The following is an 18,538-nucleotide window of genomic DNA, read 5'->3' as shown; positions in this document are numbered from 1 at the left end:
GGAGCTCATGAAGTTCGACTTCTGTTTAAGGACCTTTTGGCAGAGAAAGTCAGTTGCAGGTCCTAAGAGTCTAGCCATGAGCTAGTGAATATTCCCTCATCCAAATACACACAGGCAGAATTAAATGGATTTAGTGGATTAACAAAGCAGGGTAGGTGGAGGGAGGCAGAAAGATGGCAGGACTTGCTTACAGCTTTAGAAGTTTACCCTATCATTATGGCAGGGAGTATGGCAGCAGATAGCCATGTGGTTGGAGTCTGAGAGCTACATTCTGATGTGCAGGCAGTAGGCCAAGAGAGAAGACTTGGCCTGAATGGACATTTTAAATCTCAAGACCTATTCCTAATGATACATCTCCTCCAACAAGCTCCTCCTTCTAATACTTTCCAAACAGTTCACCAGCTCTAAGCAAGCATAAAACATATTCTCACTCAAACCAGACTAAGTGGTATGTGAGAAAGAGGACAAATTGAGTGGGAAAAAAGGGTAGATGAACTTGATCTAACATACTATTGTCACTTTTTTTGAAAGGGGTAAATGACCTCTATATGTTTTGCTTGGTTAATTGTTTATGAATAATAAGTAAAAATAGATATTGTTGATGTTATGTATTAAAGTAATGAGCAAGTTAATATTAACAGGCCTTCATGTGTATATTTGAAGATTGCTTTATAGATATGATCAGCAGAAATGCTGTTCTAAGCTGTCAATGACGCACAACAAAAGAAAGGTGTCAAAATCAAGCTTTTGACATCTGTGTTGAGAGACTATTCTCTCTGATTTTCTTTGCTAGCTGAACTCTTGTTAAGTTCTGTAGTATGGTTCCATTCTTTCATGTTAAATGTTATGTATGTCCTTGCTTTTATGCTTATTTTATTTTTAATGTCATCAAAATAACATTGAGACTTATCACACATATACAGAGTTTCAGAGGCTAGTTAGCTTGTGGTTCTCAAATAGCCAGAAATGCCAACGTTATTAAGAAGACTCACTGAAATACAAAAACTTGAACATGCATAAGCACAAATTATCCTCAGAAATATGAGGCATTCCTTATAAAATATTAACATAGAACATCAGATGAACCAGATGCCACCAGTGTGCTATATACTAAACTGGCACACAATTCTTTGAAATCAGATTCTGTATTTTGCTACTCCCTTTACCATTACGACAGACCACTTATGTTGTAATAACTACTCATAAGCCACTTGAACTTTTAACCACCTTTGCAAAGTGAAGGAAGCATGCTTACCTCTGCACTGTTTAATTGTGTCAATGGTTAAGAATCTCTTCACCACAAGATAAGCAGAACCAGGTTCAGCTAATGAACTCCACTGAAGCACCTGCTCCAATACATTCTCTGTGTAGTGAAGTGGACGCTCTGCAAACACAAACCAAGTTACTGCAACAAGTGTAGAAATGTATGAAATAATTACAGGTTTTAAGACATCCTAAGGAGACATATGTGTGCAACAATGTAAACATATTTCATTAAAATGTAATAAAACTAGAATTGCAAACAAGAGACCCAAATACCCAGCTAGGTGACACACTCCATCCAACTAATTATATAAATTAATCTATAAAACTACTCTCTTTAAAATTTAGAAGTGTTGTTTTTAAGAATACTCATGTGTCTTAGTCTGTTTTAAATTTAGATAAAATTTCTATTAGCATGTACAAATAAATATCTTAAAAAACTAGTAGCTTAATCTTTTCCAATATTCATAAATAAAAATTGATTCTTTGTTTATCTCAACAAGGTTACAATCTGATAATTTTCAACTAATAATAGTGAATAATTTATACCTAGGATTTTCATCATGAATTAATATAAAATCATAAAAATATGGTCCATCCAAGGGTTTATGTAGGGGGATATCAGAGTTGGGAGGCAGGAGGGGGGGTGGTGGGTGGGAGAGAACCCTCAAAAAAGCAGGGGCAGGAGGATGAAATAAGGGGGTTGTGGAGGGGAAAGAAGAAAGGGGATAAAATTAGAAATGTAAATAAAACATATCCAATAAAAGAAAAAAGAAGTTTTTTAAAAAATATGGTTACAGAGATCATTTAAAAGTAAGAAATAATATTGAACAATCTATGTTCAATTATTAATAAAATATATGAACCTTGTGGTGATATTATGAATTAGCTCTATATTACCACTACCAGCAAGGAATTAAATGATGTTTTAAGCTGACTCTTAGTCTCTATATATTTTGCTTTAGAAAAATGCATCACACTTTCTCAGAATGGGGTATTACAAAACATTTTTAACAGTAAACAAAACTTAATAGGGAAGATTTCCTTGTGGATTAAAATATGCCAATATGTTTACAAAGATATGTTCAAAACAGAAATATATTCTGGGGGACATCCAAAGTTTTTCAAAGTAGACTCTCAGTGAATAGAGAAGCACTTTTAAGAAATTATCTAAGTCATAATTCAATATAATTGCAAGTGTTTACATCCAAATATAAAACTAATCACACAAGTACTTTCTTAACACAATTGTTGTGTAAATCACAGGTAGTATGTTAGTGATTCCAAACAAGGCAATATAAGGGGAAAATCAGTTTGCCTTCTTCCTGTCACTTCCTAATCCTTTGGGCGAATACATCAATAAATAGCAGCAATAGGTTCAAGATTACATGCATAAAAACTATAACTGAGCAGTAGGTGAGGCAAGGCAGGTATAACACTAGTGCTAGCTTAGGGGATGGATAGGCCATGGAATAGAATTGGTAATGAGATTTCCAAACATCAGGAAACTTATACTAAATAGGGACACTATTACATTCAGAGATGAGCAGATTTCTTATTGACAGAACTATGTTCTTAATATAGTGGAAAAGTGTTACAGTAGAAACAGAGGCTTGTTAACGAGGAGATAATTAATTCTTGTCACAAACTGAAGTGTATTTTTTTTTCTGATCAGAATCACTGTATGAAATAATTGGGTGAAAACCTTGCAACTTCCCAAAGAACAGTAATGAAAATTAAGAGAGAGTACGACTGTGAAATGTTACAAATGATTCAAACTTCAAAAAGAAAGGGATGAGGAGCATGCAAAGTGGATTGAGTTACCAAATATTATTTGACCACACACACACACACACACACACACACACACACACACACACACACACACGTTTTTTTTTCTTTATTTATTTAATCCACATCTGGGAGGTTCAGAAAAAATAGTTCCAATGCATAATTTGTTTCTCTATGTCTGTGTCCTTAGCTGTTCTTTATCAGAAACCCCTTTGAACAAAAACAGGTGCAAAATTAGGGGAGTTTGATGAAAATTAAAAGCTAATCAGAGTACAGGGCCTTTAAAATATAAAAACACTGTTAAAAGCTGAAACAATATGAAAAGCATAGTTATTGTCTTGAAATTAAGATCTTGCTCCACAAACATTTAATAAAGGAACCATTTTCAGATCACAGCCAAAGCAACACAATCCCACAAAGCAGTGTAGCTGAGCTATTGCATGCGCAGGGTGAAAAGCTGACCTACTTTTTTTTTTTTTCTTGAACATCACACATTCTGTGACTTGTTTCTGGGGTGTTCAGAGCTTTCTGAGGTTAATATCCCATTATCAGTGACTGCATATTATATCTGTTTTTTTGTGACTGGGTTATCTCACTCAGGATGATATACACTAGATACATCAATTTTCTTAAGAATTTCATAAGGTCATTGTTTCTGATAGCTGAATAGTACTCCATTGTGTAAATGTACTACAATTTTTGTATCAATTCACCTACTAAAGGACATCTGGGTTCTTTTCAGCTTCTAGTTATTATAAATAGAGCAGCTATGAACATTGTGGTGCATGCATCGTTGTGGTATATTGGAGTGTCTCTGGGATATATGCCCAGAAGTGGAATAGGTGGATCTTCAGGTATCACTATGTCCAATTTTCTGAAGAATCACCAGACTGATTTCCAGAGTGGTTGTATCAGTTTACAACCCCACCAACAGTAGAGAAGTGTTCCTCTTTCTTCACATCCTTACCAGCATCTGCTGTCATCTCAGTTTTGGATCTTGGCCAATCTGACTGGTGTGAGATGGAATCTCAGGGTTGTTTTGATTTGCATTTCCCTGATGGCTAAGGATCTTGAGCACTTCCGTAGATGTTTCTCAGCCATTCGATATTGCTCAATTGAGAACTTTTTGTTTAACTCTGTACCCCATTTTATAATAGGGTTGTTTGATTCTCTGGTGTCTAGTTTTTTGAGTTCTTTGTATACCTTGGATATTAGGCCTCTCTCTCTTGTGGGGTTTGTAAAGATCTTTTCCCACTCTCTTGGCTGCCATTTTGTTTTCTTGACAGTGTCTTTAGCCTTACAGAAACACTGCAATCTCATGAAGTTCCATTTGTCAATCTTTGACCTTAAAGCTTGAGCCATTGGTGTTCTGTTCATATAATTTTCTCCTGTGCCTATGTGTTCTAAGGTTTTCCCTACTTTCTCATCTAATAGTTTCAGTGTACCTAGTTTAATGTGGAGATCTTTAATCCACTTACACTTGAGCTTTGTACGAGGAGATAAGAAAGGGTCTATTTTCATTCTTATATATGTTTACTGATGCTGATACTTTCAGCATTGTTGCATGGGAGATTATATAAGACAGATCATGTATCAGGTACAAGCAGGGCATAACCTAGAAGCAGAACTTCATTGTCTACTTAGTGCATTTGATGAAAAAAAAAAAAATAAGTCTAAAGAGAAAGTAGGTTAGAAAGGAAGTTCTATAGCTCCGTAAAAGACAAGTAAAAGACAATGCTGTACTAGTTTAAGTCATGTTCAAAGAATGAACCTTATCTACTTATTTCAATATTAAAGGTATTGGATTTTCATCAGAAATAACAGCTGCTACACTTAAATACCTGCCATTGCTGGAATAGGCTTTCAAAAATGATTATGGCATTTTTATATCTAATTTTAAGTGTCAATTTCAAAGGAGCAAAAGTTCTTCTCCATCCCATCTGGTATTTTATTAGAATTTTACATATACCTGAGGAGAAGAGCTCTGAAATATTAACAAAAAGTACAAAGATCTTCCAAGCCAACGTATTTATAAAGGAAAAGGAAATCTTTTCCTATAAGATTTCTATGTAGGAATTATAAGTTTCATAAAATCAGAATTCTCCCAACCCAGTTCTTCATGGAACTGGAAAGATCAATGTGCAATTTCATATGGAATAACAAAAAACCTAGAATAGCTAAATCCATCCTCAACAACAACAAAAAAAAATCTGCGGGAATCACTATCCCTGACCTCAAGCTATATTACAAGGCAATTGTGCTGAAAACTGCATCGTACTGGTAGAGAAATAGGCATGTGGATCAATGGAATAGAATAGAAGATCCAGAAATGAGCCCTCATGTATATGGTCACCTGAATTTTGACAAAGGAGCAGTAAACATTCAATGGAAAAAGGACAGCCTATTCAACAAATGGTGCTGGTCCAACTGGCACTCAGCATGCAAAAGAATGAAAATAGACCCTTTCTTATCTCCTTGTACAAAGCTCAAGTGTAAGTGGATCAAAGATCTCCACATTAAACCAGATACACTGAAACTATTAGATGAGAAAGTAGGGAAAACCTTAGAACATATAGGCACAGGAGAAAATTTCCTGAACAAAACACCAATGGCTCAAGCTCTAAGGTCAAAGATTAACAAATGGGACTTAATGAGATTGCAAAGTTTCTGTAAGGCTAAGGACATCATCAAGAAAACAAAACAGCAACCAACAGAATGGGAAAAGATCTTTACCAACACCACATCAGATAGAGGCCTAATATCCAAGGTATACAAGGAACTCAAAAAGCTAGACACCAGAGAATCAAATAACCCTATTAAAAATGGGGTACAGAGCTAAACAAACCGTTTTCAGTTAAGGAACACCGAATGGCCGAGAAACATCTGAGGAAGTGCTTGACATCCTTAGCCATCAGGGAAATGCAAATCAAAACAACCCTGAGATTCCACCTCACACCAGTCAGATTGGCCAAGCTCCAAAACTCAGATGACAGCAGATGCTGGAGAGGCTGCAGAGAAAGAGGAACACTTCTCCACTGTTGGTGGGGTTGCAAACTAATACAACCACTCTGGAAATCAGTCTGGTGATACCTCAGAAAATTGGATATAGTACTACCTGAAGACCCAGCTATTCCACTTCTGGGCATATACCCCAGAGACACCTTAGTACACAACAAAGATATATGCACCACAATGTTCATAGCAGCTCTATTTATAATAGCCAGAAGCTGGAAAGAACCCAGATGTCCTTCAGAAGATGAATGGATACAAAAATTGTGGTACATTTACACAATGGAATACTACTCAGCCACCAGAAACAATGACTTAACCAAATTCTTAAGAAAATGGCTGCATCTAGAGAATATCATCCTGACTGAGATAACCCAGTCACAAAAGAACAGACATAATATGCAGTCACTGATATTGGGATGCTAACCCCAGAGGCTTGCACTCCCCCAGAAACAACTCACAGACTGTATGATGTCTAAGAAATAAAGAAAACAAAAAAAATATATATATTTACAAAACAAGAAGACTTTGACTATTTCCATGTTGCATTTTGTTTTGCATGTACTTTACGCTCATGGAAACTATTAGGTTTTCAATGCATACTGTCAAGCCCTTGAAAAAATCAAGTACTGACTAAAAAATATATTCACATAGTTTTATGTAAAAATTATTTTAATATCTGAAAAAACAGTAATGACAAAAATATATAACTTTAACCAAAAAATGTTTAAAATCTGTACATTTATCTTTGTTTTGTAAAATAAAGTCGTTTAAAAAAATCAGAATTCTCAGTGAAATCTCCTTAAATAAGGCTCTTGAACAGATAATTATTTGAGAGGTATAGGACATATACAAAGGATGGTTTTGAGGTTAAGTACTAAAATCACAGCATGCTTAGAAACAATATAGTTGCTGATAAAATTTTAAAAAGAAATAGACCCTCTCTTCTACACCTTAAAATCTGAATATTCCCCAAAGTTCATGTGTTAATGAAACTATGGTTAGTTCCTATAATACTTTTAGGGTAAGGTGTAATCTTTGTCAAGTGTTCTATAAGGAAAAGATGGTAGATTGTTGGAGTATGCTCTTGAAGGAAAAACTGAGAGCCCAAAGTTGTTTCTTTGCTTCCTCCCTATCATCAGGTGATGAGAAGAGTTCCCTGCTCCACATGCCCAATCTAGACCTTTTGCCCACCAAAGGGCAAAAGTTCAACCAACCACAAAATGAAATATTTGAGTGAGAGAAAAGAATTCTCTTCTCTTTTTAGATGGTTTATTACAGATATTTGTTATAATGACAGAAAAGCAAGGGACAGAAAATCAACAGAGATAATGGGTCTGATTACAGCTTACAAGTGGTTCAGAAGTCTGTGGAAATAATCTGTAGGAGGATGTTGTAAATATCTGGAGAAGCATAATAGAGACCTAGCATGGAATACACAGAAATGAACAGACTTCTTTGGTTTCTAGCACAGAAGACCAGATTAGAGCTATAAATGTGGATAATAAAGGTCAGGGTTATAAGTTCAGGATAGATATGAGGAATCCATTAATAATTGCAGCAGAGAACATTAGTGTTTCATCCTGGCAAAGAACCTGTCTATATTTTATCCAAGTCTTGAATGTTTGTGGAAGGCTGAGATGATAGATTAATCAGGGAGAGAGGAAGCAGTGAAGATGGAAGAAAAACTGAATCATAATGTCAATACATATCTTTAACCCACAAATAAAATGAGGACAAGAACCAAACCTGATCAGAGAAAAATCAAAAGAATCTAGAAGTTATGGCTACATACTATTCTTTCTTTAATCAATATTTTAAATTTACAAATATTACTTATGATGCATTATCTAGGAAAATAGAGTCAAAACAAAACTAAACAAAAGATACATTCTCTACTTCTACCATGAAGCTTTGATTAAACCTGGTAGTATGAGCAGGTCACTACAGAGACATTCTGGGTTGAGACTTTAAAGGAGGTAATCAAGTGGCAGGTGGGGGATGGCTGATGTGTGCAAACACAAAGATATACATGGAAAACACCATCTCCTAATGTGAGTTGAGCATTAAAAATTTTATGATAATTTAAAAAATACATAAGAACAGAATGATGAGCAAAGAAATTTATAAGGACAAACACAATACTTGAGAATAGATAGGAAAAAAAAGAAAGTATAAACTAGATGAAATAACTGAAGACTCAAGACCATGGAAGGAGTTCTGAAAATAGCCTGGAGATCATCATAGGAGAAAAGAACAGTTACCAGCAATAAATGGTGCAGGAAGTCACCTAGAGTGATGCTGAAAGCAGGGCTGCTGAGTTTCACAGTTGTGAGGTCACAGGAGTCACTTGCCAGAGCAGTTCTGTCCAGGAGGGACAGAGTCTAATGAAAGCAGATACTGAGAAATGACACCCAAGCACTAGGGATACTGTACAAGACATATTGACAATATCATATTTTAAGCCCCATTAATTTTTAAGGAATTATGCATGTAAAAGGCAAATGAGTAAAAATATCAAGACTGAGTAGTGCATGAGTGCATAATAATCCCCCTACATTCTAGTGCTGACTCCAATATTTCAAATAATGTACCCTGGGGTAGTTCAAAATTGAATTTTAATTTTTATCTGGAGCCTTGTGGGGTAGCAAGGTTTTCTTTTTGGCAGTTTGACAGCTATACTTGAAAGGGTCCCAAGACCTTAGTAGATATCAGCTAGACAGATGGTCAAGGTACAATGAAATTCTGCATCTTCTTTTTCTGTTTTACAGGTCTTTAATACCAAATGGTGTCATCAGAATGTTAAGCTTATTCAGCACTTGGAAACTAGGGTAGTCAAGGTGTTTTAAAAAGTCTCTTTACTCTTCATTTTCTTTGTGAGGATATATGAGAAATCGAGACATTGCTGATAGGAGAAAATCAAACAGCCAAATGAGAAATCTCTGCTCTATGTAAAATCACTGATTTGGATTGGGAAATAATCTTTTAAATATGTATTCTTTGTTCTTACTAAATAAAGATCACACAGATATAAGTTGAGGGTGAGATGACATTTAGGATATTGTTAAAAGTCAGTCACACTGTTTGTTCTTATGAATAAAACCATTACTTGATGAGGCATAAACAGAGACACCTAATACTTTCTACTATATTTATATAGTTAATGAAAGAATTAATTATTCTGATGAACCAACATTGTAGCAAGACACTCTCAAGTGGTGATAGCATATGTTAAGATGGGCAGAGAAGTATAACAGAATTTATAATGAAATGAGAATCTTTAGGAAAACGGCAAATGTTACCAATGGCTTGTCCCAAAGTATGTGTCACTGTATAAAAAAATTAAGGATCTCTAGCATGAAAGCAACTCACCTAGTTCTTCATTTTCAATGACTTCAAATGTGGCCCAAATATCACCTTTCATAGGAAGAATATTTTTTATTGCTAATATATCATTCGTTAACTCTTCTGCTTCCATCACAGGAGATATCTGTAAGAGATGGAATATATCTTCAAAGATGTCTATTACAGAAGTAGTCATGTGCTCAGGCAATAAAGTTCCATATCAAATTCTTCTCCAAGGTCAAAGAAAACACTACAATAAGATTTTCTCCAAAAATACATTGTAATATCAAAGTAAAGAGACACTGTAAAACAAACATATTGCAGACAATTCTTTTTTTAGCAAGTTACTATGTTAGTCATAAGAAATGCACCTAGTCTCAAAACAAAACAACACAAAACAAAACCCAACTCCACCACACAAGTCTTGCCATTTTATAACAATAAAACTTCATTTGTCTTTCTGTAATTATGAGTGAAGAGTTACTTGGTTTATTCAGGTTGGACTCTAAATGTTATGAAGATGATTAAATAGTATCTGCTATGCCAAGAAGCCCCAGGGTTTTGGTGCCTGTGGTGTTCCTTGCCGTGCCAAGTGACAGATGGTAGCATAGCACCATACAGAGTACACTCAAGTTAGTATCTCAGGAGTCCATTGATTCTGCAGTATAAGATTGAGGCCCAGATCCACAAGCATCTCACATCCAGAAGCTACTGTTTAAACATGCCACCTTTCCAGGGACTCAGGTTTCTATCAGTTTCTTCTTAGTTCAGGACATGACAATTATGATTGAATATTATTAAAAGCAACACTGTTTTCTTTAGTTAGAACTCATCAACAGTGTTAAAGAACAGATATATTAACAATTAGAACGCTGCAACGGTAACTTTCTTATCAAATGAATATCCTAAAATGTCTTAGATTTTCCCATAAGAGTCCTGCCTCTCTCTCTCTCTCTCTCTCTCTCTCTCTCTCTCTCTTTCTCTCTCTCTCTCTCTCTCTCTCTCTCTCTCTCTCTCTCTCTCTCTCTCTCTCTCTCTGTGTGTGTGTGTGTGTGTATGTGATGTGTGCTGTGTGTGCTGTGGTGTGTGTGTATGTGTGTGTATATGTGTATGTGTATGTATCTGTGTGTGTGCGCACATCAATGTAGGTAACTCACTCATTCTATCTTTATGAAATTCAGGGATTAATTTATGAAATGTGTTAATTACTCAATGTTAGATGAACCTTTTGTATTTAGAGAAACTAAAAGAATTGTAAACTTACCAACAACCTCAGCACCCAGTAACAACTTAGAGAACATGAAACCATAAAATTGGAGAAATAGCAGGTGAGAGATTCTATTATATTATATGTATGGATTTTTTCCCTACATGTATGTCTGTGTACCACATACATCCATAATACCAACTAAAGCAAAGAGTTTCCGATATCCTAGGATTAGATTTACTGATGGTGTAAGCTACCATTTGGTTTCTGGGAATCAAACTAGGGTCTTATAGAAGAGCATCCAGTGCTCTTAAATCTTGAACACTTTCTTCAAAACTAGAAGTTTTAAAGAAAGAAAAAAAAGAGAGAGAAAGAAAATAAGTAAGAAAGACAATAAAAGAAACAGAAATATAGCACCTTCTTAAAGAACTAAAAACAAGTGAAATCCAATATGTAAAATAGGAAGCCCTTTGTAGAACACACTCAGAAAAAGATTAATTGATGAAATGTGAACATCACTGTAATCAATAATGGATATGGGTTATGATGATCCAAGTTTGTATTGTGCTCTTAATGTCCTTACTTCCCATTTACCATTTTCTAAAACATGGTATATGGCTCCAGATCCTGAGGTTAGAATCAACAGGACTAAATATAACAGTTTTTCAGTCTTAAAACTATACATAAATTGTATTGATTATTGCTGAAAACTTTATTACTGCTATTTGGCTTTTCCAAATTACTTACAGTTATTAAATTTTTTATGTAAATAAAATGAGAAAATATGCACATTTTTGTACAATTGTCATAATTAGTACAACTCCATTTGGAAATACAAAATTAAAACATGCTTTAAATGTATATATATGTGGACATCAAGGGGCACAGGCCTAGTTGAGACTGCGCTGCTAGTAGCCGGGGTGCAGAGAGGTCTGGGCCATGCACCTGGAAAGTGCCCCCCCCATAGGTTCAGGGAAGCAGGAACTCTGAAATACGGTCTAGATTTCCAGGTTTCAACTCTGCGGGCCCATGCATGCAGAACAGACACTCAGGCCATCTGACACCAGGAACAGCTGAGATGTAGGTACAGAGAGGCCTGGTGAGACTGCACTTCAAGTAGCCGGAGTGCAGAGAGGTCTGGGCAGACCAACCGGAAAGCGCCCCCCCCAACTGGTTCAGGGGAGCAGGAACACTGCCTTTGGGTCTCCATTTCCACCCTGCTGGTCCATGCATGCAGAACAGGCACTCAGGCCATCTTCCACCAGGAGCAGCTGAGATCCAGGGACACAGGCCTGGTAAGATTGCACTGCTAGTAGTCAGAACACAGAGAGGTCTGGACCAAATGCCCAGAAAGTGCGCCCCCCCCCACAAACCAACTGGTCAGGGGAGCAGGGACTCCGCCATAGGGATAGGATTTCCAACTGGAGGGCTGGTGCTTGCAGAAAAGATGCTCAGGCAATCTGCCACCAGAAACAGCTGAAATCCAGGAACAGAGGCCAGGTGAGACTGCTTTGTGTGGCACAAAGAAGTCTGGGCCAAGTGCTCAGAAAGCACCCCCCCCCCATTGGTTCAGGGGAGAAGGAACTCCATGATAGGAACTCGGTTTCCACCTGGAGGGAACTTGCATGAAGAAAAAATGCTCAGGCCATTTGCCACCAGGAACAGCAGAGATACACTGACAGAGGCCAGGTACACAGGAGAGAGGGAAACCAATCACAGACAACAAGATGGAAAGAGGAAAGCAAAAGAACTGACCCAAGGAGAACCAAGACAACCTGGCAACACCAGAACCCAATTTCTCCCATCACAGCAAACAGCAGAATGCCAAACACTCCAGAAAAAGAAGACTCAAAACTGAAATCATACATCAAGATGATAATAGAGATCCTTAAACAAGAATGGAATGGGAGGAAAAGCATAAAGAAATAGAAGCTTTTAAAGAGGAAACAAGAAAAACACTCAAATAACTCAAAAAATTGAGGAAAGCAGAACCAAAGAGATGAAGAAATGGAAGAAGGAATTTAAAATGGAAATGGAAACAATAAAGAAAACACTAAAGATACAATGCTGAAGGTAGAAAACCAAAAAAAAGAAAAAAAGAAAAAAAGAAGAAATCAGGACTCACAGATGCAAGCATCTCCAACAGACTACAAGAGATAAGAGAGAATATTGGGGGCTGAAGACAACATTGGAAACTTAGAAAAACAGTCAGAGAAGATGCAAAAGCCAAAACACTCTTAACCCAAAATATCCAGGAAATCCAAAACACAATGAGAAGACCAAACCTAAGGATAATAGGAATGGAAGAGGGAGAAGAATATCAACTAAGAGGCACAGTAAATATCTTCAACAAAATCATAGAAGAAAACTACCCTACCCTTAAGTATGAGATGAATATGAGCATAAAAGAAGCCTACAGAACTCCAAATATAGTGGACCAGAAAAGAAATTGTTCCAGACACATAATAGTCAAAACGCCAAGTGCCCAAAGCAAAGAAAGAACACTAAAAGCAGTAAAGAAAAACAGGTCATGTAAAATATAAAGGCAGACCAATCAGAATCACACCCAACTTCTCAACAGAGTCTGAAAGCTAGAAGATCCTGGACAGACATCTTGCAGACCATAAGAGAACACAAGTGAAAGCCCAAGCCGCTATACCGAGCAAAACTTTCAATAACAATAGATGGAGAGAACAAGATATTCCAAGACAAAACTAAATTTAAACAATATCTTACCATAAACCCAGCACTACAACCAATTATAGGTGGAAATCCAAATACAAGGAGGGAAACTACTTCTTAGTAAAAACAAGAAAATACCGAAGCAAGAAAACTGCAAGAAGAAAGACACACAGGAACAATTCTACTTTCAAAAGCAAAAATAGCAGGAAACAGCAACCACTATTCCTTAATATCTGTTAACATAAATGGACTCAATTCCCCTCAAAAAAGATATAGGCTATCAGACTGGATAAATAAACAAAATCGAGCATTTGCTGCATATAGGAAACTCATCTCAGAACCATAAACAGAAACTATCTCAGAGTAAAAGGTTGGGAAAAAACTTCCAAGCAGGCAGCCCCAAGAAGCAAGCTGGAGTGGCTATTTTAATATCGAATAAAGTAGATTTTCAACCAAAAGTTATCAAAAAAGATAAGGAAAGACACTTTTTACTCCTTACAGAGAAAATTTGTCAGGAAGAACTCTCAATCCTTAACATATATGCTACAAATACAAGATCGCACATATTCATAAAAGAAACCCTACTAAAGCCCAAAAAATTAAATTGCACCCCACAAAAATATAGTGGGAGACCTCAACACCCCACTCTCATCAATGAATAGATCATGGAAACAGAAACTGAACAAAGACACAGTGAAATTAGCAGAGGTTATGAACCAATTGCAATTAATACACATTTACAGAACATATCATCCTAAAACAGAAGAATTCACCTTCTTCTAAGCACCTCAAGGCAACTTCTCCAAAATTGACCATATAATCGGTCACAAAACAAGCCTCAATAGGTATAAGATTGAAATACTCCCATGCATCCTATCAGATCACCATGAACTAAGGCTGGTCTTTAATAACAAGAAACAAAACAAAAAGCCCATATACACAGAGAATCTAAACAATGTTCTATTAAACGATATCATGGTCAAAGAAGAAAGAAAGAAAGAAATTAAGGATTTTCTAGAATTTAATGAAAATGAAAACACAACATACCCAAACCTATGGGATGCAATGAAAGCAGTACTGAGAGGAAGACTCATAGCTCTAAGTGCATCCAAAAAGAAACTGGACAGAGCAAACACTAGGAATTTGACAGCTCAGTCGAAAGCTCTAGAACAAAAGGAAACAGATACGCCCAAGAGGAATAGATGGCAAGAAATAATCGAACTCAGAGCAGAAACTGGCCAAATTGAAACTAAAAGAACCATTCAAAGAACAACAAAACCAAGTGCTGGTTCTTTAAGAAAATTAACAAGGCTGATAAACCCTTAATCAGACTAACTAAAGGGCAAAGAGAGAGTAACCAAATTAACAAAATCAGAAATAAAAGTGGAGACATAACTGAAACTGAGAAAGTTCAAGAAATCATCAGATCTCACAACAAAAGCCTATACTCAACAAAGCTTGAAAATCTAGAGGAAAATTATGAATTTCTAGACAGATACCAGATCCTAATTTAAACCAGGAACAGGTAAATCGTCTAAATAATCCCATAATACTAAAGAAATAGAAGCAGTCATCAAAAGCCTCCCAACCAAAAAAAGCCAAGGTCCAGATGGGTTCAGTGGAGAATTTTATCAGTAATTTATTGACAAAATAATACCAATACTCTAAAAAATAATTCCACAAAATAGAGTAAGATGGAACACTACCTCAAACATTTTTCGAGGCCACAATAACCCTCATTCCTAAACCACACAAAGACCCTACAAGGAAAGAGAACTTCAAACCAATCTCACATATAAACATTGATGTGAAAATACTCAACAAAATAGTTACAAACCGAATCCAAGAACACATAAAAATGATCATTCACCATGAGCAATTAGGCTTCATCCCTAGGATGCAGGGATGATTTAATAGACAGAAATCCATCAATGTAATCCACCATATAAACAAACTAAAAAAAAAAAAAAAAAAAAAGAAAAGAAAAACATATATTCATCTCAATAGATGCTGAGAAAGCATTTGACAAAATTCAACACCCCTTCATGTTAAAAGTCTTGGAAAGAACAGGAATACAAGTCCCATACCTAAACATAATAAAAGCAAATTACAGCAAACCAACAGCCAACATCAAACATAACAATGAGAAACTTGAAGCAAGCCCACTAAAATCATGGTCTAGACAAGGCTGTCCACTCTTCTCCTACCATGTCAACATAGTACTGGAAGTCATGGCCGAAGCAATTAGAAAGCAAAAGGAAATCAAACTGATACAAATTGGAAAGGAAGAAATAAAAACAATACTGTATGCCAATGACAGATAGTGTACATAAGTGACCCCAAAAATTATACGAGAGAACTACTACAGCTGATAAACAAGTTCAGCAAAGTGACTTGATATAAAATTAAGTGAAACAAATCAATAATACCCTTCTTCTCTTTAAAGGACAAACAAACAGAGAAAGAAAGACATTAGGGAAAAGATGCCTTTCATAATAGTCACAAACAATATGAAATACCTTGGTGTGACTCTAACTAAGCAAGTGAAGGACCTGTATGATAAGAACTTCAAACCTCTAAAGAAGGAAATCAAGGAAAATATCAGAAAACATGCACATGGATTGGAAGGATCAACATTTTAAAAATGGACATCTTACCAAAAGCAATCTACAGATTCAATGCAATCCCCATAAAAATTACAACCCAACTCTTCATTGAGTTGGAAAGAGCAATGTGCAATTTCATCTGGAATGACAAAAGACCTAAAATAGCGAAATCCATCCTCAACAACAAGAAAACATCTGCGGGATGCAATAAGATGAAACATTCATACTTTTATCTCCACTCATAGAAAATAAGGAGTTACCCAATATTCTAATTTAAATGTTGGAGTGTAAGAACTGAGGCAGGGTATTAATGATAATATAAACAGGTATGTACTAAACATATATTTGGAAAATAATATGCTCTGTATTTACATGCATTTAGATTAGAAACCCATTGATAAGTAAGAAAATGGAGACTAAAGCAGAGTAAATAATTTGTTTCATGTCACAATTTTAGGAAGGAGAGAAGCAAGTACTGGATCTTGGTACATTTTCTAAAATCTATAAAAAAAAATCTTAACTAATGTACAGGTGGTGTTTTTTTCCAGTTAAAATACTAGATTCTTAGAGGACAGGGTTAGGAAAGGTTAATTTTTCCATCAATCACTGTTTGAATTGAAGAGAGCCTAAAATACAAAACATGCTGGAGATTATGTCAGTAAACACCATCTCTGAGGATTCCAACAATATTATTTCTATCCTTTGTTAGGACTCACCCGGATTATAATACTACAGTCAGGTTCCTTTCTTTCTACATACACTTCAATTAACAAGTCTCCAGCCTGGGACACCTAGAAAGGACAGAAGTGAAGACAGCACATGTCAATTCATCACAAAATGATAGATACAGCATCTGAGAGATACACAATGCCAGTTATGAATATGTATATCAATGAAATTATCTTGACTCCCGTGCTCACCATTATTAAGTATTTATTTCAAAATGTGTTTGAATACAGATGAGAGGGTCTAAAAAAATGGTATTAGTAGCAACAGCAACCACAGTATGACATGTTTCTATAAGCCATGTTCAAGGCCTTCGTGTAGTCAAACACTGAGGCAATGATTCTAGAACTGATGTAGACTGCATTTGCCAACAAGAGTTTAGGAGCCACAGAATATATAAAGCCCTTAATCCACATGTACATAATCTTAAAAACAAAATAGGCCTTGCTAAATTTTAAAGCAAATGACACATTCAAACATGAAAATTGGGAGGTAAGTTGCATCAAAGATGAATTAAAATTAAAAGCAGGAAAGGTAATTTAGCAAGGAATATGACTTGTAAAACTGAATAAGGTAAAGAAGCAAGATAAGCTTTAGTATGTATTATCTGTCCTGAAGCAGAAAAGAATACTTATATGGGTCATTAATTCCAAAACAGAGACTAAATCAACAAGTTAAAAATAAAAAGGAGAGGAACAAGACAGCACAATACATATACACATCAGAAAATACAGGCTAAGGACTAAGACAAATCATTACTTTTTTTTAGAAATCCACTGTATCCACTTGAAACATCTATCAACAATATTTGAAAAATATTCTGAGCTGTAATTATTCTGAAGCTCCATTTCTATTATTTAATTATCTAGTAAGTAAATCTGTGGGAGAGAGACTTACACTGTACTCTGAAGAAGTACTCTTAATTATTTTGTCACTGTATGCTGGAAAAGCTTATTTCCAATGTTTCTATCTCAGTTTTGATTCTACATACATTTTCTAGGGAGAAAGATAAGGCTGACATTTTTGTTTTTTACTGTTTGTATAAACATCACAGCAAGAACAAAACATTGTACAAATTAAAAAAAAATCAAACACACAGAACATAGAGTGAGCCACAAAGTGAAGGAGCTAAGAAATTAAAGCAAGTACTGCAAAATCAAAGCTTAAAACAGACTGAAGTAAGACTCAAGCACAGGTAACCAAATTTTCTACATGTTTTTAGTGCCTTTCTCAATCATATATATATATATATATATATATATATATATATATATATATATATATATATATATATATATATATATATATATGTATATACACATATATACACATATATCCAAAGTATCCAAGCCTGGCTTCTGTGTTGTAAAATATAAGCAGATACTCAGGCAGTAACAATAGAGATTAGATTGTCAATGATTTCTCCCAGGCTCACAATCCATTTCAGGACCAAATAACATCTACACAAACTGATAAGCAGCGATAATAAGCAAGATTATTTTTAGTGTAGTGTTAAAGCTACCTTCTATGAAAGTTGCATTCATTACTTTCATTCAAAATGGAGGGAATAATTTGTTAATAATTAATATCACAGTATTAATTCGAGGTGAATCTAAGCCTGTGCTCATCTGCTTCATGCAGAATGATAGCTGCAGTGATTTCTTTAATTGGAAGTAGATGCTTCAGGACTGAAGCAAACTTTGGGTCTGACTAATAAGCAGGAATTTGCCTCATTATCTGAGTGTAATTTTGAACACAGGACATTTGACCCATTTCTACTATTTACAGTAAAATCCTAAACCCATTGTCATTCCTAGTTACCAGAAGATGATTAATGATCAACCTTAAGTCGTTCCAGTGAATTCATCAAACAAGGTAGGGATCCCTGGAAAAGCAAGTTGTATCCTGA

General features: G+C 35.6%; 1 protein-coding gene across 1 annotated transcript in view; it reads right to left on the bottom strand.

The window, feature by feature from the left end:
* Positions 1-18,538, bottom strand: part of ARAP2 (ArfGAP with RhoGAP domain, ankyrin repeat and PH domain 2) — a gene marked incomplete at both ends in the record, with an annotated part of 211,369 nt that overhangs the window by 39,355 nt on the left and 153,476 nt on the right. The window contains 3 exons of the mRNA XM_080913098.1: positions 1,256-1,384; positions 9,436-9,553; positions 16,620-16,694. Coding sequence (XP_080769224.1) covers positions 1,256-1,384; positions 9,436-9,553; positions 16,620-16,694 — 322 coding nt within the window. The remainder of the gene's footprint in view (positions 1-1,255; positions 1,385-9,435; positions 9,554-16,619; positions 16,695-18,538) is intronic.

The sequence above is a fragment of the Micromys minutus genome (genome assembly GCF_963924665.1).
Source record: "Micromys minutus genome assembly, chromosome: 1".
Taxonomy (NCBI): Eukaryota; Metazoa; Chordata; class Mammalia; order Rodentia; family Muridae; genus Micromys; species Micromys minutus.
Note: the sequence above shows the minus strand (reverse complement) of the source record. Positions and strands in the feature narration are given on the sequence as shown.